Source organism: Malaclemys terrapin, chromosome 8 (assembly GCF_027887155.1).
Source record: "Malaclemys terrapin pileata isolate rMalTer1 chromosome 8, rMalTer1.hap1, whole genome shotgun sequence".
Lineage (NCBI taxonomy): Eukaryota > Metazoa > Chordata > Testudines > Emydidae > Malaclemys > Malaclemys terrapin.
In genome coordinates, this window is record NC_071512.1 from 107,263,009 (window position 1) to 107,288,765 (window position 25,757).

At 55.6% G+C, this 25,757-nt stretch overlaps 1 protein-coding gene across 1 annotated transcript in view; it reads left to right on the forward strand.

The window, feature by feature from the left end:
• Positions 1–25,757, forward strand: part of ZSWIM5 (zinc finger SWIM-type containing 5) — a 159,954-nt gene that overhangs the window by 126,126 nt on the left and 8,071 nt on the right. Inside the window, exons 4-11 of the mRNA XM_054037212.1 lie at positions 994–1,144; positions 11,836–12,015; positions 16,174–16,350; positions 19,152–19,298; positions 20,089–20,226; positions 21,347–21,607; positions 22,775–22,910; positions 24,386–24,543. Of these exons, the coding sequence (XP_053893187.1) occupies positions 994–1,144; positions 11,836–12,015; positions 16,174–16,350; positions 19,152–19,298; positions 20,089–20,226; positions 21,347–21,607; positions 22,775–22,910; positions 24,386–24,543 (1,348 nt within the window). The remainder of the gene's footprint in view (positions 1–993; positions 1,145–11,835; positions 12,016–16,173; positions 16,351–19,151; positions 19,299–20,088; positions 20,227–21,346; positions 21,608–22,774; positions 22,911–24,385; positions 24,544–25,757) is intronic.

The window sequence follows — 25,757 nt, forward strand, 5'->3', positions numbered from 1 at the left end:
TAGCATGTTGTCGTCCATACACTGTCCGTTCCACGCCATGCTCTCCCCACTAGGCTGCCCAGAGTGCTCCAGGAAGTGGCTTCCTCCTCACCCCCGGGTCCCCTGCCAGCGCGGGATGGGGGAGGGCGGCCAAACTGTGCATCCAGGAGCAATCCAAGTGAACGCTTGTGGCTGGTTGCGTGTGCTTGCAAAGGTGGGTCGCACCGTTAGTTCTGCTCCCGTCGTTAAGTGTCTGCTCCAGATCTTTCATGAGCCCAAGCCCAATAAAACAGCAGTTCTGTAGCCTGGGATGGACATGCCGCCTCAAACGGTTCTGAGGGCTGGGCTGGGCTCATCAGAGCCCTGTTGAAAGAATTTTGGGTAAGTTACTGTCCCTCTAGTAGCCTGGATGGGTGACCACGGGTTGGCTAGAGCAGTGGTTCTCAACCAGGGGGTACGTGGACCCGTGGGGGTACCCAGAGGTCTTCCAGGGGATACATCAACTCATCTAGATACTTGCCTAGTTTTACAAGGGCCACATAAAAAGCACTAGCGAAGTCAGTACAAACTAAAATTTCATACAGACACTGACTTGTTTATACTGCTCTATATACGATACACAGAAACGTAAGCACACTATCTCTGTTCCAATTGATTTATAGTATAATTCTATGGTAAATGAGGAAGGCAGCAGTTTTTCAGCAACAGTTTGGCTGGGACACTTCTGTATTTTTATGTCTGATTTTGTAGCAACTCGGTTTTAAGCGAGGTGAAACTTGGGGTCCACAAGACACACCAGGCTCCTGAAAGGGGGACGGAGTCTGGAAAGGTTGAGCCACCAGCCTAGAGGTAGCACGGCATCCTACTGTCCTGCCGGCTAATGTGATCCTGGTGAGACGGAGCGTGTCTACGGAGAGCCTGAGCGTGTCTTTAAAAACCGTCTCTTCTCCAGCTGACCCCTCCCGTCTCTAACCTAAGGACTTCTCCTGACCTCTTCCTCCTTCCCCGCTTCAGGTCCGGGAGATGCTGCGCATGAGAGATTCCAACGGCGCCAGGATGCTGACGTTAATAACGGAGCAGTTCATGGCGGATCCCCGGCTCTCCCTCTGGAGACAGCAGGGAACGGGCATGACGGACAAATGCAGGCAGCTCTGGGATGAGCTGGGTAAGTTTCCCATCTTGCAAAGAACAGCAGGGCTGTCGGTTTGTCAGATCAGTTGGGCTGGGAAGGGCGGGAAAGTTCGTCTCAGCAGAGCGACCTGAAAGACCGTAAGTACCCAGCACTGTCTGACTCCGCACAGCCAGGCTGCAGAAGGCTAGACAGGTGCTAGGCAGTAAGGGGAAGGGTGAGTTTCATAGCAATCGATCAGACAGAAATTAATTTCTTTTTCCCCCTGATTTAGCTTCTCCGCTTTAGAAATAACCAACCAACCCAGCCCTGTTCTACCCAGGAGAGGAACCGGTGTTAGGGTGTAGGTGACTATGTTGACAGCTGCTCGGCTAAATGTCTGCCCAGGGAAGTCAGTAAGCGGCAAGTCCTAGAGGCTGCTGTGGGAACAACTTGGCTTGTGGCTTAGCCATGGGGGTAGGGAAGGGAGTTCGTCTGGCTGGCTAGAAATCTCTGAGTAGACTTTGGTTTGGGGCTGGCAGCTCTGGCAGGGGGCGTCATGCCCCGCTCCCTTTAGCCGTCTGCCAGTTGGAGCTCCCTGCTCAGCCTTTGGCAGAGAAACCCGTTCAAAGGTTCGGGCGGTGGCCGAGGTCAGAGGAGCTTTGCGGGGGTCCACACCATTTGTTGCCATGGGCCGGAATTAGTGTTACTAGCGAGCCCTAATCTGCAAGGAGAGAGGTGGCTTCTTCAGCTTTGTCCGGGGGAGCAAAACTTTTCCCCATGACAGGCAGTGGGGGCAGGTCACCGGTGTGTGGGGGAGGGAGTGATGCTTTTCCCATGACAGGCCGTGGGGGCAGGTCACCAATGTGTGGGGGAGGGAGTGACGCTTTTCCCCGTGACAGGCAGTGGGGGCAGGTCACCGGTGTGTGGGGGAGGGAGTGACGCTTTTCCCCGTGACAGGCCGTGGGGACAGGTCACCGGTGTGTGGGGGAGGAAGTGACGCTTTTCCCATGACAGGCCGTGGGGGCAGGTCACCGGTGTGTGGGGGAGGGAGTGACGCTTTTCCCATGACAGGCCGTGGGGGCAGGTCACTGGGGTGTGGGGGAGGGAGTGACGCTTTTCCCCATGACAGGCAGTGGGGGCAGGTCATCGGTGTGTGGGGGAGGGAGTGACGCTTTTCCCATGACAGGCCGTGGGGGCAGGTCACTGGGGTGTGGGGGAGGGAGTGACGCTTTTCCCCATGACAGGCAGTGGGGGCAGGTCATCGGTGTGTGGGGGAGGGAGTGACGCTTTTCCCCGTGACAGGCAGTGGGGGCAGGTCACCAGTGTGTGGGGGAGGGAGTGACGCTGTTCAGGGTTAACCAGGGTGACTCGCTGCAGGAGGGAGCCTCGTCTATGTTTGTGGGGGTGGGAGGGATTTTCCCCAAGCTGCGGGTGACGCAGGCGCTCCGCTCTGGGGGCTGTCGCAAGCCCCCGCCCTTCCCCACAGCACGTTTACACAGCTGACTTCTCGAGCTTGTGAAACAAACTTGGATTTGGTTTTCGTATGGACCCGTCTAAGTGCCTGGTGCTAAGGAGAGTGCTGAACTGAGGGGTGCTCTGTTTGCACGGAGCGGGGCACTCTGCAGCGGTCCCGAAGACCAGGGTTGAGGGGCTGGGGCTGCTGGGCTAAAACTCGCAGGGTAGACATCCCCACCCGGGCTCTGAACCCTGGCGAGGAGGGAGAGTCTCGGAGTCTGGGCTCCAGTCCGAGCGGGAATGTCTACACGGCTATTTTAGCCCCACAGCTCCAGCCCGGGTCAATCGAGGTTTTTCTTTGCAATGTAGACATACACACAGGGAGGGGAAGGGTCTTGCCCAGAGTCACCCAGCCAGGTCTCCTGAGTCTTAGTCGAGTGTCCGAGCCACCGGACTACAGCTTTGTAGACTAGTGAAGAGTCAGAAAACAGAGTAGAACTGAACGGTCCATTTTCAGCATGGCAGAGGGCTAGCGGGGGGATGCCCCGCCGTGGCACGTGGGGCCTGGCACTGTGATATTTATTAGTGATCTGGGAAGGAGCTGAGCAGTGCCGTGAGCACGTTTGCAGATGACACAATGGTTGGGGCTAGCCAAAACGAGAGAAGCATCTGAGGAACATCAGAGAGACCCATCAAGGCTAGGTCAGTGCGATAGCAGCTGAAATACAAAGCCAGAAAATGCAAGGGGATGCACATTGCAAAGAAACATTTGAACGACTCCTTCACATTGCTGGATTCTCACCTGGAAAAATCCAGGGATCTTTGGGGACGGCTCGGTGGAAACCTGGGCTCAGCGTGCAGCAGCAATCGAAAAGGCAAACAACCGGACAGGAAGAAGAAACATTGGAATCCAACTGTGTACAGCAAATATTATAATGGTAGTCTGTAAATCCATGGTATAGCCTCCCCTGGAATACTGTCTTCAGACCAAGTCACCTTTCAAAAGGAGACAATGGAAATAATGGATGTTCAGAGACTGGTGATGAAAATTATTAGTGATGTGGAGAGACTTCCGTCTGGCTTAGTGAAGGGAGGAATGAGAGGAGACGTGATGGAGGTGTACTTAATAGCAGATGGTTTGTAAATCGGGCGCTGCTCTTTACTCATTCTCCTCATACAAGAGCCGGGGGAGATGCAGGGAAATTTGAAAGATAAGAAATTGTAAGCTGATAAAAGGAAATGTGTTTTTATGCAGTGCAGTTAATCTGTGAAACCCACTGCTGCAAGGTCTTATTGAGACCCAATTTAGTGAGATTAAGATTAGGGTTTGCCATACATGAGACAGTGGTGAAAACACTTGGGCCCTGTCTACACTTGTGTTTACACCAGTGTTCGCACCAGTGCAGTTCTACCTGTGGTAGAGAATGACACACCTTCAACAGAAAGCCGTAAGATGTAATAAGGTAGCAGCCCTGTACCTGTCTGATTAAATAAACTGGACTACCCATAACCTGCTTTGTGGTATGAAAGAGAAAGCGGGCCCTTTAAAAAGAATGTTTTTGGACACACTTAATAACGAATAATTATTTGTACAAACCTCATTTACGACTGGAAAAAGACCGGCCTTAAAATAGATTGTGGATTTATACTGGGTGAAAAGTGAAGGGCTTGGCTGGATTTCGTAGTTTAAAAACCTCTCAAAGGCATAATTTGCTTCTATCTAGCCTGCAAACAGAGCCTGATTTAAGTGGTGGGCTCCGAGCCAAAGGAAAGACCCGGTCTGGGGTTAGTCTGAGAGCTGAGTCGCTTTGGAGGGTTCGCAACGTTGCATTAGGATTTAAGATTAAATCCCCATCATGAGAAATAGAAAACAGCTGAACTGCAGCCTGACCTTAATCTGCCTGGAGACGGGTTTATTCAGCTCCCCTGTTTGTTTACAACAGGGCATTTCCCCGGGTCCGGGAGGGGACGGGCATTGTAGGAAATCGGAGAAGTTCTTCGATTCTTTGCAAACTCAGGTGTAGAACGTCAGTGTGTGTCTTCTTCAGGGAGGTGATCAGAGAGATTTTGGGCTGGAGGAAGCTCTACTAGCCCCCTTCCTCCCATCACCCAGCTGAAATCATTGTCTAGGGGCTCAGTGGAATCGTGCTGGGCAGATTTCCTTACCGTGCCGTTTCCTGAAAAGTTCAGATGGAGGGTTATGTAGCAGCAGAGCGGACAATGCAACTAAATGCAAATCAACGTGCTTGTAGGAGAAAGGGATACGTAGACCAAAACCCAGCCCTCTAAACCCAAGCTCCGGGAATGGTCTTGTCAGCTGATGTCATTTGACCGAAGGGCAGGTAAAACTTTTTTCCATTTCCCAGAGAACATCGTGTCGGATTCATCCCACTCTACGAAGTGACACGTCCGCTTCACACAACCTGCAGTGTCCTCACATCACTGCAAGCAGAGAACTCTAGGCGAGCGGAGGTTTTGGGGTGAGGGATCAGAGTTAAAATACTCCCCAAAGGACTCCCAGCACCTCAGCCTCGCGGATTAGTTTGAGCCAAGACCCAGGGCGTGTCACACCGCAGTGTAGGCGCTTCCTACGTCGATGGAAAGGGCTTTTCCACTGATTTCACTAGCTTAGGCTCCAAACTCAGGCAGACTCATAAGAAGTTCATCATGTCCACACTGGGTCAGACCAACGGTGCTAGCCCCTTGCCTGGGGCATTGGAGAGCTCTTCACGTCACACCCATCTAGCCCAGCATCCTGTCTCTGACAACGGCCAGCACCAGGGAACGAACAGAACAGAGCGATTTCGAGTGATCCATCCCCTGTCGTCCAGTCCCAGCATCTGGCAGGCAGATGCATGGGGGTGGGGCCCTGACCACCTTGGCTAATAGGCATTGATGGACCTGTCCTCCATGAACGTCTCATTCTTATACTTTTGGCCTTCACAGCATCCCCTGGCTATGAGTCGTGCGGCCTGAACCAGAGACCTAACGAAGACTGGATTCAAAGCCTGGGGGTCTGATTTGTAAAGCGCTGAGCAGACACAGCTCCTATTTGATTTCAGTGTTTGCTGGGGCCCTTCAGCCCCTCTGAAAATCAGCCCAGCTGCTGTGCAGCTCCGGGGCCGTTTGCAGAGCTCAGTCGTTCGTGAGAATGTCTTTCCGTTTCTTTTCACTTCCCAGCATTTCAGTACTTAAACCGGGCACTTACGCTACCGTGCTTAGTTCCTGAACCATAAATGCTCCTAAGCCACTTAGAGTGTACAGAGCATTTACTTTTCAGCCGCAGTTAAATGCACCATTCCACATTCCTTTTCCTTGTCCTATGTCTGTCTGCATAGAGAAGAGAATAGCGCTAGTAACTACATGACTGTAGTTGGGAGCGACTTCACAGTTAAGGTTGCATTGCAGTTTTCCATTAAAGAAGGTCTAAAATCTCTTTGTTTCACCCTTTAGCAGTTGATTTAGTTTCCAACGTTGGGACAGTCTGATCAGAAAACCAGTGAATATTCTTTGGAATCTTTTCAGTGACCTTTTAGCAGAAGAAATGTTTCAAATGATCCTTTCGATTCCGTTGCCTCTGTTCTGTTTAGCTAGAGGAGTCATGCTTCTGCCCCCTCTCTCATTCGTCTCAGGCAGGCTACTTTTAAAATTAAAACCCCAGGGGTTTCCTCTTGTTCCCCAAGACCTAAAGTTTTGCCAGGATGAGCTGACACGTGGTGGTGGGTCACACACAGGCTCATTTCAGTGCTGTCATTTCTACATAAAAATGTTGACTATATTTGGAACAATTCCAACCTCCAGTATCATCCATTCATGGAGATTTCCTGCATCTTTCCCTGACTGTTACTTTGTAGCCCCATTTGCCATCGGATGCTATAACTGATTCTCATGCCAATACAAAACCAAGGAGAGAATTCTGGACAGTGGAATGTACGAAAGCCATAGCAACCGTATCATCATCATCCAAACCCGTCCATGTAGAACCGATACGCCTGCTCAGCGTTCAGGCTGCACTTGGGTTGTTCAGGAGGGGGCAGCGATACATGCGGCCTGTTTCCTTAGCGTTCGGTTTACGTTGGTGCGAGATGCACTCAACATTCCCCTATTGCTGGTATGTGAGAATGGCCGTTCCCCAGCTCAGCCAGGAGAACAGTTCATATTCGGCATTAAACCCGGAGATGCTGAGAGCTTCCCTTTGGAGTTTTCCTCGGGTGTATTAATGGGGTGAAAGTCAAAGGTGTTGAGAGCACAAGGGAATCTAGGTCAGCGACGTGCCCAGGGCCTGGGAGAAGGTGTGTGAAAGCAGGTGGGAACTGGCTTACCTGGCATATCATCTGCTACACCCCCCTTCAGGTCACATGGTGTGTCACTTACATCAGCAGAGATTCCCGTACCTTGTTACCAGTGTGTAACTTACGAGCCCTTGCACTTCGCCTCTGAACCCAGCCCTTTCTGTTTAATGTACAGGACTAAAATCGTCCTCCATGTCGTCTTCCTGGGCTGGGTCACCCCACGTAGGGCTTCAAGACTCTTCTTGAATCCCCGTTCGCCTGAATCCTCCGTGATCAAGGTGCAGTTCAGCTGCTTTCTGTAAGCCAGGGGAGGGGCTCAAAGTCTGCAGCTGTGCTCTGCATCACGCCACTCTTCCCACCCTCTCGAAAAGACCAGACTCCTTAAACGGGCAGCTTTGGAAACCCAGCCCTGCTCCGGGCCATGCAGCTGAACGGGACGGCGACCCAGCAGGGACACTTCAAAGGAAGAGCGGAGCTTGCGCTTTTTCCTCTTGAAGGGAGCCAAAAAACAAAACAAAGATCGGAACCCCCCAGGAACGGCTTTTCCCAACTGGGCTGCGGCAGTGCCTTTCTGAACGTGCAGGCACTCCTGCAGCGGAGACGCCATGACCACTAACGGGAACCAGAAGAGTGTGAGGCACCAAATACGTGGGCTGTGTGTTCTGTGCAGGAAGGGACCCCCATCTCCGTTTGCACCCAGCGGCAGCAGCCGCCCCTCCTGTCTCTCCTGCACCTCTTCCCCAGCGGCAGTTTGACTGTGTCTTCCACAGCCAGCTCTTCGGAGCAGGGGCACCGCTGGGTTTTGCATGCGTGAAACCCCCTGCACGCCTCCAGCGCTATGTAAATAATGCCCCGGTAACAGCAGCATCTCCGCTGGGAACAGCAACTGCAGATCACTCGCCCTACTGCCTTGAAAATGGTGTGAAATCCCGAAGAAAGATTGTAAAAATGTCACCTTCTTCCTCGGCAGAATCTCCGCTCCGATCCTGCCATTGGTTTCCTCCCGCCTTCCATGTCAGCTTCGTGCCCCTGGCACCGCCCGGCGTAACTGCGCTGCCTGCCTCGCTCTCACTTCAACCGTCTGGCCATCTGTGCGGTTCCCGAGCCTCCTGCCTGATCGCCACCTCTGGGCCTTTCTCCTGGTCCCTTGGGCTTGGAACTGTCTCCTTGTGGGCTAAGCAGCCCGGTGCCAAGTTCCCCGGGTGACGTGGCCCACCACGCCTTTCAGCCAGACGCCCGGAGCGGCCCAGTCAGTCGGTGCATACAAGGCTGGAGCTCCTTGGGGCGAGGGACATCTCTCCCTACGTTTGCACAGCGCTGAGCTGTTGACTTCACTGACGAAACACAGTTGTTTGCTCCCGTTAGCCCTGCAGGACCGGGGTGTCCGTAGTAGGGCAAGATGGCATCTGTGCTGCCTTAAGCGTTGTCAGCCGAATCGCTGTGCTCTGATTGCTGGGGGCAGGCGGCGGGGAAGGGCCCTGGCTGGGGGGCAGGCGGCGGGGAAGGGCCCCGGCTGGGGGCAGGCGGTGGGGAAAAGCTCTGGCTGATGGTGGGGAAAGGCTCTGTCATGTGCGCTTTGACCCGGGAGCACGTCGACGCGCGCTGCAGAACTTGGCGTGTGCTGTAGCGCACAAGGGACGTTGCTGCCTGGCAAGCTAGTCCACTGTAGTTTCAGCCCCTGGCTTACCGTGCGCTAACTCTGAATCTGGGGCCCCGCAGTGCACGCTGGTTCCCTTTCGATCGTAACGTCACTTCTAGTGAATAACAGGCCGGATTCTCAGCTGGCATAAACTGATGTAGCCCGTGGGCTTCATTGGAGCTGTGCTGCTCGACTCGAGTGGAGAGCCTGAGCAGGTGTGCCGTACCCGCTGGCAGAGGAAAGGAGGATCGGGAACCAGCCATGGAAAACATGGAAATACAGGGCAGTGATTGAAAATGCAATGAAACCTTTTCGTGAGCCGAGAACTAACTTCTCGTGCGCCACCCGCCTGTCTGGTGTATTAGGAAGCCAGCACGTTAAGGTTTCTGTGCATGCGTTTTGCATCAGCTGTGCATTATCGTGATGATCAGCTTTGTCCAGGTATTCTGAGCTCAATCGAATGGGCTGTGGCCTCCAGAAACCTCCCTTTGACTCTCCTCGTTCTTTATGGACTCTTGGTTTGTGCCCTGCCGCTGACGGTCGCTTTGGGGGGTGAGCCGATGGCCAGTTGTGGGCGTGAGGCTGAGAACAGTTCTTGGCTAGGAGGGAGGGAAGCAGCACGCTCTTTGCTGCCCAGGGTCCAGCCCCTGTTTGCGCACTTCTGCGAGTCGGAAGCCAGCCCTGGCCATGGGCTGGGAATGAGGGAATGGTAGTAAAAGGGACTGTCCAGTAGATCTGGAAGGTTTGTGCAGTATTTATGGGCTGTGAACGTCTCAGGAGGGAGAGCTGGGACCTTGCCGATGGGCCCAATCCTGCAGTCCATAATCCGGCTAAACTGCTACCGAAATGAATTGGCGGTTGGTGAGAGTCAGAACTGAGAGAAAAACGAGGATTGGCCCTCGAGCCTTGACCTAGTTCTGAGCCTCCCTGGAGCTGGAAAGGTGACTGCTTGAGGCTCCAGGGTCTGTATACTACAGCCACTTGCGGGGGAAGTGAAAGGTACGTTATGTCCTGGCCCGTTTGCAGGCCAACTGAGTTACCAATGTTTCCAGCCCGAGACCTAGTTCCAGTTTATTCTTCATGAGATGTGTAGCTTGGAGACACGGCTCCTTCCCCTTAGGACAGCCGTCGAGTCCATCCCGAGCCATGGTGTCGAGCTGTTCTTGAATCAGTTCTCACAGGCCGGACCTGGCAGGCCAGCGTCCGCCTAACCAGCAGCAGCAGCACCCCCCACCCCCCCGCAATCGGCATTGCTCAGCGTCGGCGTTCGCCGTCTCAGCTGAGACACCAGTGGCCCTGTTGAGTCCGGTGCCTGTTGAGGTGGTTTCTGCACGTGTTGCAGAGGCTGAGTGAGAGCCGGTCCTGAAGCCTGGTCAGTGGTTGTCTAGAGGGCCCAGCTGTTGCTTCAGAAGGCCCTCTGATGGCCTGAGCACTCACAAACCAGGAGGTGGTTTGTAAAACATTCACCCTTGCGCATGGTAGCAGAGGCGTGCTGGGCACGGAGGAAGGGCAGATTGGTTCTCCCGCAGCAAGCCAAACCAGAGTGATGGTGCTGCCTTATGTTACCGTACTGTCCGAACCGGGCACTGTTTGTAGGAGCGTCGTGCTGGTTAAGAGACTGGAGAGACCTCTCTCTGAGTCCTTCCCCCAGGGCCAGGCAGGACACAGCCCCCTCAACCCGGGCCACAGATGTTAAAACGATTCTGCACTTGAGCGTGGCCGAGAGGGCAAAGTGTCAACATCTGCATTCATCTCTCTCCACTCCAGTTTGTGTCTTGCCCAAGCTCAGTCACCTTGAGACAGCAGCTGGGCTGTGAGTCTCTAATTAATACTTGGGGGAGGAGTGCGGCTGAAGAAAGGGGATCTGTCCGGCATGCAGCAGAGGGGCTGTGATCTGCGAGCGGCACAGCTCTCGGATGCTCACTGCTGGCTGGTGGGCTGCCAGTGTGATACCGACACCGAAGTCAGATAGGACCCAGGAGAAGATGCTCCAGAGAACCTGTGTCCCCTGCTGACATCCAGTGCTTAAAATCAGATCACGATGTGACCTGAGGGACCGTGGTGAGGCTCCAGCCGGGAACCATGTGACTAACGCATGCGTTCCACACCTTGGAGTATCTGAGGCAGCTGGGAGCGCCCACGGCTGGGGTAGCTCTGGGCCTGCTGGATTACGCTGAGATCAGTGCTAACTCCTTGCATTAATACGAACATTTTCCACCCAGAACTGCCATACAGACCACGTGCAGCACTTTGGCCTCCTCGGCCTGGCACATCAGTAGAAGCATCTGTGTGATGCAGTCTCCTCTGGGGTAGAACATAACAGCTGTTCTGCAGTGCACAACAACGCTGCACCACCGGGTAGGCCGGGAAGGGATGAAAAATACTGTATCTGGTTGAGTCTGCAGGGGAGATGTGTGTAGGAGTGTGATTACCCCAGGTGGGGTAGACAGCAGGGGGTTGCCCTCATTTATACCCGTGATACCATTCCAGTCAGTGGGGGGGTGCAAGTGTGTACAGAGAGCAACGCTTGGCTCTGCTAGGAGCCAGGGCTAACAGCCCTGGTCTAATGAAAAATGTCACTGGATCGTAACGGTCACAAACGCTCGCAACTTTGGTTTTGCATCTCCTTTAAAAGACAGCATCTGCAGCAGCGCAGCGCCTCCTAGTGCCGGGCTGGGGCATCGGTTCGATAGTGACCCCGGGAAGAGCGCCACCGGCCTGTATCGCTACCATCCCCACCCTCGGGCCGGGGCGAGTGGGCTCCTGGCCGGCCTGTGAGCTCTCCGAGTGTCACAGCCCTGGAGCACTTTGCCTCCAGGACACAAACTCCACGTGTCTCTGCTGAGGCCTGGGGACATTGGAGGATTAATACAAAAATAAATCAAATCTTCTTTTTGAATAGTCGAATGCAAATGGCCCCAGGAACGGTGGCAGCTGAAATCCTGCTCCAGCTTTAAACCAGTGGGAACGTGGGCAGGATCAGAATCCAGTGGCTCTGTGGAGAGGCAGACTCGCCAGCTTGCCAGGGTGGTTTGGAGCTTGCTTTGATGTGTAGTTCAAACAGTAGATTTGTCCTGGCCGACGGAAGTCCTGTCGAACGAACAGACAGGCTCCTCACCTCTTGAGGTTATAATTTAGCTTCATTATGGAGGAATTTTACTTGCATTATTTTAAGCTTCTAAATCTGCCTCCTGGGCTCTGTAGATTTCCCTGCAATGGGCTGTTGATGGTTTAGAAATGTTCCCAGTTTTCACTGCAGGCAGGAGGTGTTAGCTAAGCCGGCTCGCTGAAGCCAGATCACGCTGAATCGTTTTTCCATGCGCGTGTGGGTTTGTGTGTCGTTTTCTCTTCCCCCGTAGGGGCCCTGTGGGTGTGTGTCGTGTTAAATCCGCACTGCAAGCTCGAAGAGAAATCCTGCTGGCTCCGGCAGCTCCGGAAGTGGGGCGACATGGACGTGTGCCCGCTGGAGGACGGCAGTTACGGCAACGAGCTTCCCAACATCACCGACGCACTGACGCAGAGCTCAAATCACAGCCAAGGTGAGTCGGGACTGCCTGGCTGGGAGGGCTTCACGGAGCCGTCTCCAGCAGGATCTCACCAGATGTGTTTCCGTTGATTCACCTGTAGTTGGCAGCAGCTGGGTGTCAATGTAACAGATACAGGCAAGATAAAAATCTCACTACAGAAAATCCCGTGTCCTGTGTTAAATTGTTTTTCGCCTGTATCTATGCACTGTACCAAAAACAGCCGGACAGGTTGAGTACAGCGTGATCGCTGCGCTAGAATGGGAATGGAAAAAGTCAAACGTGCTTTAAAGCAGGGGTCTCAAACACGCGGCCCGCGGGGGATTTTCTGCGGTTCCCAGTTCTCAGCCAATGGGAACTGCTGGGGGCGGTGCCTGAAGCAACAGCCACACACATCCCTGCGCCCCTCTTCTCCCACGTTCCGTCTGCTTCCCGGAGCGGCACAGGGGCAGGGCGGGCAGGCAGGCAGGGAGCCTGCCCTGCCCCAGTGTGCGTCGGGCCAGAGCCCACCCCCCTGCTGCACCCCGCACCCTGACCCCCTGCCCTGAGCCCCCTGCTGCACCCCTCCTGCACCCCAACCCCCTGCACTTTGACCCTCCTGCTGCACCCCGACCCCCTGCCCTTGAGCCCCCCGCTGCACCCTGCACCCCGACCACCTGCCCTGAGCCCCCTACTGCACCCTGAACCCCTGCCCTGAACCCCCTGCTGCACCCCAACCCCCTGCCCTGAGCCCCCTGCTGCACCCTGAACCCCTGCCACACCCCTCACCCCTCCTGCACCCCACACCCCAACTCCCTGCCCTGAGACCCCTGCTTTGAGACCCCTGCTTTAAAGTACGAGTGGTGGGATTTTTGAGAACTCATCATTAGCTCAACTCCACTTCCATTGAAGTCAGTGGGCGTTTTACCATTGACTGCATTAGGAGTGGAGTTAGGTCAGTGCCTGGTCTGGAGGCTGCCCCGGATACGCACTCAGTTGGATGCAGACTGCAACATAAACCTTGAATTCAACTCGGAAGAGGGTCATTTTGCTTCCTGCTCTGCGCTCAGACCCCGAAACTAGGCTGCTCAGTTTCACGTGTTTCTGGTCAGTTTCACAGCCGGTTCCCATGCCCAGTAGGACGCTGCTGTGGGAATTTTCAATAGAAAACATTGTCTTCACTGGCATTAATTTTAAATGTTCATGAAAGGGTTCTGTTCTGTTCTACCTGGTTGTGATTGGACCTAAACTCCTTGACAGCGTCCCTTTAATGCCGCCAGCGCTCTGTGAATTCCGATCCAAGTGGGCAGTTGAAAAAGCAAGACAGAAATCCAGTCCTGTGTGAATTGCAGTGAAGTTGAGCTGTGAAATCCTTGATGTAATATTTCCACAAGTGAGAGGAATTAGCTGATGTCGTAGAGACCTTGCCAGTCACCATTTTTTTAACCGGTTGTTTAATCTCCCTTAATGCTCTTACATTTAGATTTTAGCTTGTGCGTTTCAATGGATAAGTTATTAACCGGGGCTACTGAGTGCAGCGCAAGTGCAGAGCACGAATCAAGCAACTTCTTTGTGGAATGTTCATTAGCACTAAAAGATTTTCTCGATCCCTTTAATTGTAAGCACCTTTTTTTTTTCTTTGCTCAAGATAGACCTTAATTGAAACATGCCGCTCTAGCGATGTCTGCATCTGCCGCACTAGAGTTGGTCTCCGTGTATTTGATGCAGCCAGTATGGAAAGGGGGGAGGGAAGCAGCGATATTGCGAAGTAAGCTTCACTCTTCTGGGTGTAATTAGAGTTTTAAGCCTCCCCCACTAATCGTGCAGTCCCCCAGCAGACACACCAGCTGTGGTGCAGCTAAGCTCAGAACCAGATGCGCTCTCAACTTGCTAGACCTTCGCGTCTTAAATGCGCTTTGTCAAGGACCATCTGAATCTAAAACGGGCTTAGTGAGACTTGGTGTTACGCTGGGGAGCAGCCTGGCCTCCTGAGCTGAGCACAGGCCTGGGAGTCGGGTGGTTCCCAGCTCTGCTGGTGTCTCCGGGTGACCTGGGCGAGTCCTGCGAGCTCGCTGGAACAGATTTTGAAAGGTATCACAAGCTGCAGATGGGTACCCAGTGGGGTGTCGAAAGCAGCGAAGTGTCTGCATCTTTAGGCACCCAAATACCTTCCAAAATGTGGCCCGTGGTTTCCCCAACATTGAAATAGGGCTGATAGATTCCAAGGCCAGCAGGGAGGGACCGTTGGGATCTCTTTGTCTGAGGTCCTGTCGATCGCAGGCTGCCTAGCACTGACCTACCTCCCAGCAGGGTTCGGAGGCGCATGCATGTAAAACACCTGGAAGATGGAAATTCCATGAGGCTTTAGTGTTTTTATTTCCGTAAGATACTGTGTTTGATGCCTGAAAGCAGTTCTGCAGCCTAGACTCGCTCTGGCTCTCTGGGAATGAGCATGTGTTTATTTTCCAGCTCTGCCCATTCCATGTCAGAAGTCAATCTGAGCCCAAGTTGCCTTTGTTTTCTGATTGAAGCACGTTCGGTCTAAAGAAAGAAGAACAGGAGTACTTGTGGCACCTTAGAGACTAACAAATTTATTAGAGCATAAGCTTTCGTGGACTACAGCCCACTTCTTCGGATGCACGTTCGGTCTGTTTCTCTAGCCTGCCGTAAGCTGCCCAGCGTTGGAGCAGTGCCGCGCAGTGCTGAGCCGACCCTGCCGTTTCTCCCCGTGGCCGGTAGTTCCCAGGCATTCCTCCTCTGACCCCTAGCAGCCCTGGCCAAGAAGGGATGTAGCATGACAGAAATTTAAGCATGGAACAGCCCGGCCTGCCAGAATACCCCCTTCGTCAGGGAACAGCTGCCTACCTGTGCTTGGATTGGTCCCCGGTGTCACTCCTGTCCTGTGGCGAAACAGATCTCCATTCCGGGTTACGGTGATCACCGAAATAGACAGGTCTTGTCAGTCTTTTGACTTGACACTGGAACATGAGCTTAGAACATGGACCGTTCCTTTCTGTTCTACAGGCGATAAACACTGACCCCTCGGTCTGGGTCAGCTGACACTGGTATGGCACTTGATTAACGTGGCAAGGGGTATTGGCCTGGAACTTTAATGACAGAATGACCTAGCACAGGCTGCGCTGGCAGCTTCTCTGGAGCCCGAGGGCTCCCCCGGATCTGCACAAGAGCAGCTTTTACCGGGTGATTTTCATCTTTGGTGCGGTTTCAAAACACGACTGCTGGCAGCCAGCCTGTGAGCTGGGTAAGTCGCATACTCCCCATTTCACAGAGGTGGAAGTTGAGGCAGGGAGGGACCTGCCCAAGTCCATGGAAGGTCAGTGTCTATAACTGAGACTATATAAGACTATAACAGGGTTTAAAAAAGAACTAGATCAATTGATGGAGGATCGGCCCATCAGTGGCTATAAGCCAGGGTGGTCAGGGATGGTGTCCCTGGCCTCTGTTTGCCAGACGCCGGGAATGGGCGACAGGGGATGGATCACTTGATGATTCCCTGTTCTGTTCATTCCCTCTGGGGCACCTGGCATTGGCCACTGTCAGAAGACAGGACACTGGGCTGGATGGACCTTTGATCTGACCCAGTCTGGCCGTTCTTATGTTCTTGGTGTCAGGACTGGATTCAGACTCAGACATTCTTGTTTTCAGGCTCGTGATCAGACCGTTGCGCTCCACTGCAGATAGCAGCACGGCCCAGAGCTTGTGACTTCCGGGGGAGGGATAGCTCAGTGGTTTGAGCATTGGCCTGCTAAACCCAGGGTTGTAAGTTCAATCCTTGAGGGGGCCATTTAGGGATCTGGGGTAAAAAATCCATCTGGGGATTGGTCCTGCTTTGAGCAGGGGGTTGGACTAGATGACCTGCTGAGGTCCCTTCCAACCCTGATATCCTATGAATAGGAGGTGCTGGTTTGATCCTAGCAGCCTTCAGCTTGGCTGAAGTGACGGGGCATGTGGCTCAGGAAGCGGGTCTGCCCCCATTCCCTGTGGAGCCTGTCGTCTGCTCTGTGGCCGAAGTGCGGCCGAGCTCTTGCCGAGAGGAGATTAGGCCCGTCCGGCGGGGGCCGTTTCTGCACAGAGCCAAGCGGAGCTGAGCGCCGGGGCGGCGAAGGTTCGTTAGCCGGGATGGGCGTTGACCCAGCCGCTGAGCAGAGACACTGAGAGCTCTTTTCTTTGCAGACTCCCTGGCACGGCCGAGACGGACGGTGTTCACCCGCGCCATCGAGGGCTGCGACCTGCACTGGCAGGACAGCCACTTGCAGCGGATAATCAGCAGCGATTTCTACGTGTCCCCTTCGTACCAGCGGGACGGCGAGAGCCTCCTCTTCAATGCGCAAGGACAGCCGCTGTGGCTAGGTAACCCCCCCCTTCGAGCCTCCCATGCCCTGAGTGTAATGCCTCTGTAGTCGCCCCGAGCATGGGGACCCCAAGGGCCCTGCTCCAAGGGCTGGGGGCAGGTGCTCTCTGTGCGGGGCCTATCCCCTGGCATCTGGGCACCTGGACTTCCACCACTCCCTGAAAGGCACTGCCAGGGAAGCCAGGCTGGTTCGTTCCCTCGGGCACAGCAAGGCTTCTGGAGAGAGACCGGACTTGGCTGGCCCCCAGCGCGGTGAGACACTGACCAGATCTGATCTCTGCCACTTAGCTAGAAACATCCTTTTCCCAAACCTCACCGATTCTGGCCTGGGTGAGCTCCGTTAGCCTCAGCATCTCTGGCCAGCACAGCTGCCATCAGGCGGGTGTGGGGAGGAGCTGGCCTGCTAGCTAGCATGCTTGTACGCTTGGACACGGCCACATTAATGTTAATGTCAAAACTCCCATTGACTTCCCTGGAGCCCGGATTCCACCGCAGGGCATTGAAAGGGTCTCGACGTTGGCTAAGCAGCAAGGATAGCGTAGAGAATACCGCCAGGACGGGCCATGCCTCTGGCACGTGGCAGCAAACGGCACACGCTTTCGGTGGCGTGCGTTTATTTTAGTTTGTTGCTGGACAGATGACCCCAGACTGTGAGCCCGGCTGCCCTGGGTCCCTCCCCCCCGTTGAACTTCCCGACATTCCTCCCAGCTCCTGCAGCCCAAATTCTGCGTGTCCGTCCAGGCCCTGGCCTCCAGGGAGCGTCCAGGGCAGAGTTGTGGTGGTGAGATCCTCCGTCAGCAGGGCTCCCCCGGGGCAGAGTCGACCCCATCACCGAGCTTAGGACAGTTTTTCATCACCTCTACTTTGGGTGTCAATTGTTGTTCTCCCTCGCAGGCATGTGGGGCTCTGTGACCATAGCAACCAGGTGGTTTTGTTAAATGCGGGTGCTTGTGACCTACAGCAGATCTGAAACCAGCTCATCACCTTGAATATTGTGTCTGGTTCGGGTCAGTCAATCTCAAAACTGAGTGCAGGAAGGGGGGGGGGGCAGAGATGGGTGACAGAAATGATCAGAGCCCTGAAAAGTCTTTTGTGTGCAGTGAGAGATTGAAAAACTGAGGACTGTGTAGTGTAGAGAGATGAGTAAGGGGGGAAAAGGCAGCGCTATATAAAACCGTGGCTGGGATAGAGAAGGCAAATCGGGCTCCCTGTTTTCCCTATCCCATATCACAAGAACAAGGAAATGAAACAGGCCCAAGACATAAGTGAAAACGTTTAAAGATAACCCACATAGTTAACCTGTGGAACTCACTGCCGCGAGGCTACCAGCAAGGCCAAGAGCTCCATAATTAATAAATACATACATCGGTGTTTATAAAGATCATCAGAACATTCCTGGTTAGAGAGGGTAAAAAGGCCCTACAGCCTTGTATGCTTTGGAGCATAAACTAGCCATGAACTGCCAGAGTGGGGAGTTTTTTCCATAACTGTCTCACAGCAGGGCTCTTTGCACCCTGCTCGGAAGCAGGGGAGCCCCGCTATTGTTAGAGACAGCGCTGGACTAAGAGGACCACAGTTCCTCGAGACCTTGACTATCAGAGATTTGATAATAGATCCCTCTTGCTTCACCCTAGTCTAGGAAAAAGACTTAACGAAGCACATTCTTGTCCCGATTATTTTTTAATAGCTCTGTTGCCTTGATTGTCCATTTTATATTCTCACAGCCTCTTTCTGGAGGGTTTCACAATGCCATGGAAAGCATCTGATTTGTCAGCAACATTTTAATGATGAATTCAGAGAGAAGGCAAATATTTCACCCATTTAGCAAATAAACAGTAGAGGAAGCCAGTAAGAAATTCTTCTGCAAACCCTGCTGTTTTTCACCTATTTCCACATGGGGGGGCTGTGCTCGGTGTAACATAGAAACCAGATTGGGATTTAGAGAGAGATTTTTGTGCAAAGACCCTCTGATGTTTCATGGAAACGGACGATCCTGCGTCCACAATTTTAGATCTTCTTCATTTCCCATTTATTTTCTTGTTAGGGACATTTGCAGGAAGACAAGATCTTAGTTCCTCACCGTACAGTATGGCACATCATCTGCTGCTGCTAATTTCTCACGCAGAGTCATAATCCTCTCCGCAGTAGCTCCTGACTTCAGGTGGGGAATAAGCAGTGGGAGCAGATGAATTTCTAAGCAACCATGATTCTGTTTTTCATGCAACTGTTCCTAATAATAAACCACCAGGAAAGAGAACAAGAAAATACACAATCGTTACCACTGGTTCCAGCGAGGCATCCGGGAGGCAGTTTAGACGCCCGGATCGAAAGTCACGATGCAAAGCACGTGCCTGTGTGCAGAAGTTAGGAAAGCTGAAGAACTGTGGGAGGGGAGGAGAAGAGCGATCTCAGCGGGGAGGACTGCACCTAGGAATAGTGAAAAGCAGAATCCCTTTGTGGATAAATGTAATGCAAACCCTCACTGTTGGCTTGGCACTGAGATTCAACGGTGCCTCCTAGATTAGATAAAGCAGAGTTCGTTTCCTGGGGTACCATCCAGGGCAGGGTCTGGTTATTTATAGCTGCTGTTCCTAGAATGTGGCAGGAACTCCATTCATATTCTTGGCAAGCATCCCCGTACGGAGCGGTAGAGGGGCGGATGACGCTAAGGCAGAGAACAGGGGCTGGACTTCCAGGGAGAAAGCTGACCGTGCCGGGTGCTTTTCCTTCCCGCCGCAGAGCCGTGAATCTCGGTGCTCTTCAGGCTCATGGGCACGCTGCATTTAACCTTGTTTTGCAGAGCACGTCCCTACAGCGTGTGCGCGGGTTGATGCCCTGCGTTCCCATGGGTACCCCAAAGAAGCGCTCCGACTGACGGTTGCCATAATCAATACACTGAGACTGCAGCAGCAAAGGCAGCTGGAAATTTACAAACACCAGAAGAAAGGTATGGGCTGTTCCCAGACTTGTAGACCCAACCCTGGAATCAACCACTTTGCTTGGCCAGTATCCTGGGGGCAAATGACGGCGGCCCAGCCTCACTCAGATGCTGCTGAATGCCGAGCGCATGGGTGCCCCAGAGCCGATCTGTTTTCCGCTGGGCACTGCCAGTGCTGCAGGGCGTTGGATGCAGCCCACTGCCCAGCAGAACGCTCGCCCGGTGTGTCTGTCTGATCCCAGCAGCATTTGACGCCAGGTTTTCAAATCTGAAAAATGCCCAAATAGCCTTTGATATTGGATAGCTTGGATTGCCGTGGCCTGGCCTTGAGCGTCATGTCTGGGAGGGGGTGAAAGACCGACATGAAAGCGTTTGTAGACAGGCCTGTGCCTCCCAGAGACATTCCTGCTGCCGTTCCCGAGTCACGTGCTGCACCAATGGGAGCAGCACAGCGATCCCACTTCCCCTCGCGCTGAGCCGAGTCCTGCCGGTGACTAGTAACGGTGGGTCACTGCTCAGGAGAGCAGCCCCCAGGGTTTGGAAAATAACTGAACGAGCTGGTTATAGCAGCGACCCTTCCGTGTTTCTCTAGCTGGCTGCCTTCCTGAGCCGTGTCAGGGAGATCTCGGGGCCCGGGCGTTGAGAACCGCGGCTGGAGCACTCTCGCGCCGTTTCTCCCGGGCCTTCCCGCCGGGCGTTCTTCCCAACCTGAGCGGGACCTGAGTGACCTGCCGCCGCGGCTTCAGGCCTTCGACTCAGCGTTTGTGTATCTAACGCTCTGCTTCTGTCCCGTCCCCAGAATTACTGCAGAGGGGAGCCACCACCATCACAAACCTGGAGGGCTGGGTCGGGCACCCTCTGAATCCCGTGGGCTGCTTGTTCCTCACCTTGACGGAGGCTTGTAGATTAGAAGAGGAAAATTGCCTTGAAATTTCAGGTATCTGAGTCACTCCCTGTCCAGACCAGTGAGTTAAACTTCCAGAGCTCCAGCCTGAGAGCTGCTGACCCCAAGACACAGCTAACGGCTCCCCTGCCCCTTACGCTTCCGTTCGTATAGTGTCTCTCTCTGTGTCTCCTCCTCAAACTTCTCCTGCTTCTCCAACCGCGTCTCACCCCACCGCTCCGTCTCGCTCGCGCCCAGCTCTGCTCTCTCCACTTGCAGAGGAAGAGAAGGGGCCGGGAGGGATCGCGATAGGCTCTATTTAGCCCAACACAAGGTTAAGGGGGGGGTTGATCACAGTCTGTAAGTAGCTACATGGGGAACAAATGTCTAATGATGGGCTCTGCAGTCTAGCAGAGGAAGGTCTGATAGGATCCAGTCGCTGGGAGCTGAAGCGAGACAAACTCAGCCTGGAAATAAGGCCTCGTTTTTTAACAGTGAGCGTCATTAACCACCGGAACAGTTCCCCAAGGGTTGCGGTGGATTCTTGGCCGTTTTTAAAGCCCGACGGGATGTTTCTGTAGAAGCTCTGTCCTAGGAGTTATTCGGGGGCCTGTGCTGTACAGGAGGTCAGACGAGATGGGCACAACCATCCTGCCCTTGGAATCTGGGAACCTATAACGCAGCGAGGGGGGACGTGGCACCTCCCAGGTGCAGGGTGGCCGCAGACTGAGGCGGTCGGACGACAGCCGAACAGCCATGCCCAGAGTTGTGCGAGGTCGTCCCGGGACACATGGCCGTTCTGCCTGTTGGGTGGCTTTGCCCCATGGCACGTTGAACTTGGCTTGTTTCCCCATGGCTGGTAAAAGCAAGGCGGACGCTCATAGCCCGGCCCATTGCGTTGGCACTTGGAGTCAGAACTGGGAGGGTCAGGTTGGGTTTCCGCCAAGCCACTCCCTCCAGCCGGGTCAGAAATGCAGGGCAGTGTCCTCCCACGCGGGCTCGCTCGGTTCTGCTCAGTCTCCGCGGAACCAGCGTAAGCAATGAGCACCATGGCCCTGGCTTCCATTGGCCGTGGTTTGGGGGCAGGGAAGGGTGGCGCTGGGCTTGGGTTTCATGCTGGGTTCGTTCCCAGGTCATTCTCCTTTCTCACCCTAGCGACTGCCTTCTCCTCTAGATGCCGGCGACGCCAAGCCCCCGGTGTACCAGCACGTGCCTGTGGGGACTGGTTGCCAGGACAGCGGCGAGTCCTACCTGTCCCTGGCCTTAGAGGTGGCTCTGATGGGGATGGGGCAGCAGCGGGTGATGCCCGAGGGGCTGTACGCACAGGATAAAGTGTGCCGCAACGAAGAGCAGATCAGCGCCCGGCTGCAGGAGCTGGAGCTGGACGCGGTGCTGGTGCAGGCCCTTCGGAAGCAGTGTATCTTGCTGCTGGAAGGTGAGGGGGGTCGGGGAACCGGGCTGCACTGAACAGCTGCTGGTGGCATTGAGAGGCCGGCCTTGGAGATTACCCCTCGCTCACAGTGCAGGAGCCCAGGGGACCGAGGAGCTGGGGGAGGCTGGTTACGGGGAGGGCCCCCCCGCAGGCGCTTGCTGGGCCAGGGCTCTGGCAAGGCACCAGTCACTTGCTGCCATGCCCGTGTTACCAGGGTCATTAACCTTGAGGCTGCCAGCCCGGTGCCTGAGCAGTCCGTCACTCCAGTCCCTACGCAGCGGTGGTGTAGGGCACGCCCCCAAGGGACACAGAGGAACGTTTGGGGGGGCAGGGTGGAGCCCGGGACAGCCCCCACGGAGGGGAGGGAGTGTGTGCAACCCAGCCCTGCTCCTGGCTTCCAGCCCCGGCCCCCTGGCTCCACTCCCAGCCCCGGCTCCGCCTCCATTCCCGGCCACGACCCCCCCGGCTCCACTCCCAGCCCTGGTGCTGCCTCCATTCCTGACCCTGACACCCCCCTCCCCTCCCCCCGCTTCGTTTCCAGCTCCACCTCCATTCCCAGCCCCACCCCCAGCTCCGCTTCCAGCCCTGGCTCCGCCTCCATTCCCAGCCGTGACTTCCCTCCCAGCCCCCCCACCCCCCAGCTTCGCTCCCAGCTCCACCTCCATTCCTGGCCCCACTCCCAGCCCCACCCCCGCCTCGGGCCCTGGCTGTGACTCCATTCCCGGCCCCATCCCCAGCTGCAGCCCCAGCCTTGGGCCCCTTACCCCTGCCTGTGTCGCTCCCGGCCCTGGCTCCCGGCGTGGTGGCAGACAGGTAAGGGGGCCACGACTCTGAGAAGTTTGGGGACCAGGCTGTACAGGATTGCACCATTAGCTGGATGCGTGACTGGTAACTTCCTCCTGCCAGGCACAAGGGCCTCTGGCCACCGCAGCGCCCCGCAGTCTAGGAGAACGGGCTAGGGGCTGGCTTGTTCGTGCTGCTCAGATAACCCCGGAGTGCTCACCTCCAAGGGACTGTGGAGATCGGTGCTGAGCACGTTCCCCGAGCCCTGGAGGAATTTAGACCCGAGAGGCTCTCCGTAGCCGGCTCTGGTCCCTGGCCCCAGCGTGGCTGGTGGGGAGCTGTCTGGCCGAGCGGCGCAGTGGCTGACGCGGCTTTGCTGTCGTGCAGGTGGTCCCTTCAGCGGCCTGGGAGAAGTGATCCATCGGGAGAGCGTTCCCATGCACACCTTTGCCAAGTACCTGTTCTCCGCCTTGCTGCCTCACGACGCAGACCTGGCCTATAAGCTGGCGCTCCGGGCCATGAGGTTTGTGGGCGTTTCTTCCGCCTGGGGTTGGTTTCGATCTGATCTCAAGAGCAGCGACGTCGCGCCCGATATCCCCCCCTCCCCCCATCCCAGAGTCTAGTCGGTGTCGGTTTGCTTGGGAGCCGCTGGGGGAGCTTGTGACGGCCAAGCTTAGGTTCTGCTCGTCCGAGAAAATGCCTACGCCGCACCAGACGATTTCCTCCCGTATAAACCGCCCCGTCTGCTGCGCTGGGTGAATGACCCAGGCACTGGCTGCATCCATCGGCGCCGGGTCCTTCCCCCCATCTCCCACGGAGAGCGAAAGGCAGAGGAGATCTCCCCTCGCCTGGGCGCAGAGACCCTGTTCTCTGCATCCAGCTCCTCCTTTGAAGCGCGATTGAGAGGAGAGACAAGAACAGGAAAAGCCCAGCTGGGGGAGAGCACGGCTGGGCTGGGCACCCAGCTGACCCTGCACTGACGGTGGCAGGACAACTGGCAGAACGGATCCTCCAGGGGCCAGTCCCCTGCTCTGTCTGTCAGCCCCCAGCCTCCCCTGGCCCAGGGCTGCGCTGGGATCCGTTCGAGTCGTGGCTTTGGCCCTTGGAATTGCTGTTACCCAGCTAGACACGCCCCTGGAATGTCGCATCAGACGGGGGACGAGAGGGATGAACGACAATGGCAAATGGCTCCCCTGTGATTGAGTTTGGGGGGCTCTGTCTTCTGGCAGCCGACACCCTGCCCTCGTGCTGGGGTCTCCGACCTGGGCTGCGACCGTCCTAGCTTTCCCTGGCGGAAGAGGGGCGGGCGCTGCTTACGCATCCTCTGCCTTTCGCTCTGCTTGTCTCCCTGCCTCCGTAACCCGGCTGGTCTGGAATCCACCCCGGGACTCCAGCCCGCTGAACCTGCTGATGTGTAACTTCGCCCTCCGGGAGACGGAGTTACTGGCACTGCACTGTCTAGTCCGAATGGCGGCTTGCAGACGCGAGCTTAGCCGCCGGGGGGTCCCCGTCCTTTGCCTGCTCAGTCGCTCCCAGTAGCACCGGGGCAGGAGGGGGAACCTGTGGTTTCCTGTCACCCAGAATCTCTGCGGCTTTGGACTATTCCCACGCGAGCAGGTAACCCAAACCCACTGCAGGGGCCTTGGGGCAATATGCTGCTACTTCTGATCCCAGCCCTCTGCTCTAAGAGGAACCAGATGATTTGCCTGAAAGCTCCACTTACCCAAAGATGAAAGGAGCCTGAGCGAGCTTTTCCAAGTTTATAAATCACTTGGCGGCTTTCGGCTCCTTTCAAGTCTGTTTGAAATTGATCCTTGCGCCCATGTGTTCCGCGTGCAGCCTCGGGACTCGTCACGCGCCTGGAATTCAGCTTGGTGCGTTCAAAGAGCTCGCTGAACCCGCTGGTGCACCAGGCCGCCTGCGATCAGCCCCCCTCCTCGCTGGCAGGGCTTTGAGTTGGCAGGGACCCTCTGACTGGCATTCTCCTGTCTCTCCTAGGCTGCCCGTGCTGGAGACGACCGCTCCCTCCGGAGACGTCACGCACCCTCACCACCTGGTGTCGGTCGTGCCCAGCAGGTACCCCCGGTGGTTTACCCTGGGCCACTTGGAATCGCAGCAGTGTGAACTGGCCTCCACCATGCTGACGGCAGCTAAAGGTGGGTGCGGAGCCCGTCTTGCACCTGAGCAGAGTGTTTCATGTCAGACTGGGCAGCGGAGCCGGCGCCCCCAGCAGGTTCCCCGCGGTTTTCCACTGCAGAACCCGCTGGAAGGGGAATGTGGGAAGTGGGGGGCTCTGTCAGATGGACAGACTCCAGGAGCATGCGGCAAACTCCCCCGTGGGAGGCAGGTGGGAGGGACCGTGAGCTGGTAGGGATCTGCGGGCGCAGTACTGGGAAGAGAATCACCCATGTAGCCTCCAGTGCGGCAGGGAGAGGGGAATGGGGCGTGTGACCCTCTCAAAGGTGAGAGACACCCTCCTGCTCCCCCCCCAGCTCACCCCAGGAATGCAGGCAGGTGAGGGAGAACTCCTGTTCAGATGCTGAAAATCTTAGAAATCCTGCGTTGCTTGGGGCCGTGGTCCCAAATCCTTTTCCCGATCAGCCGGACGCCCTGGCTGTTTGCATCCCAGCGGTAGCGTTGTCTGGATTTGGCAGTCCGTCCTGCACTGGCCGTCACGGCCAAGGTAGCGCCAGCGCTCGCCGTGCACAGCCGGGGCAGCCGGGGGGGGTTGGCGTTGCTCAGTGCCAGGGGGCAGACGGGTCCAGTTTCTCCTGGGGCCTGACCCAGTGCCCACTGAAATGGATCAAAAGATCCTTGTTGGCTTCAGCGGGACTTGACCCAAGCCCCTTGTCTCCTGTTCTCGGGGCTGAGCGTGCTGGGGCGTGGCTCTCCCAGCTGACCGCCTCTGCTTGCGTGTCCTGTCCATTCTAAGGGGGCTGGGGCTGCAGTGGGAAGCCCAGGAAGGCAGAACATATAAAGCAAGACCCTCAGGGACGCTGAGGCCCCCACGAAGGGAGTGAAGGGGGCGGGGGTGAGGACGTCCGTCTCTCTGGATTCAGTACGTTCTCTTTGCGTTGCTCCCCGCAAGCAGACAGCGAGCGTCGGGGTGATTTTTCACCATGAGGTTTTGGAAGGTGGAAGCAGCGTGTGGGTCTCAACAAGGTTAGTCCGATACCTAAGCCACCGAGGGCTGGCGTGTGCTGCCGCCCCGTCGCTGGGGTCCCAGATGCAGAAATTGTAAAACCGCTGGCCGGGGATCTATTGAGCCGGGGCGCACGGACGAGACAGGAAGGCAAATGGGTTTTTTACTTTGTATTTATGAAAGTTCCATTTGACAGGAAACCAGACCAACCCCCCAGGTCAGGCGGGA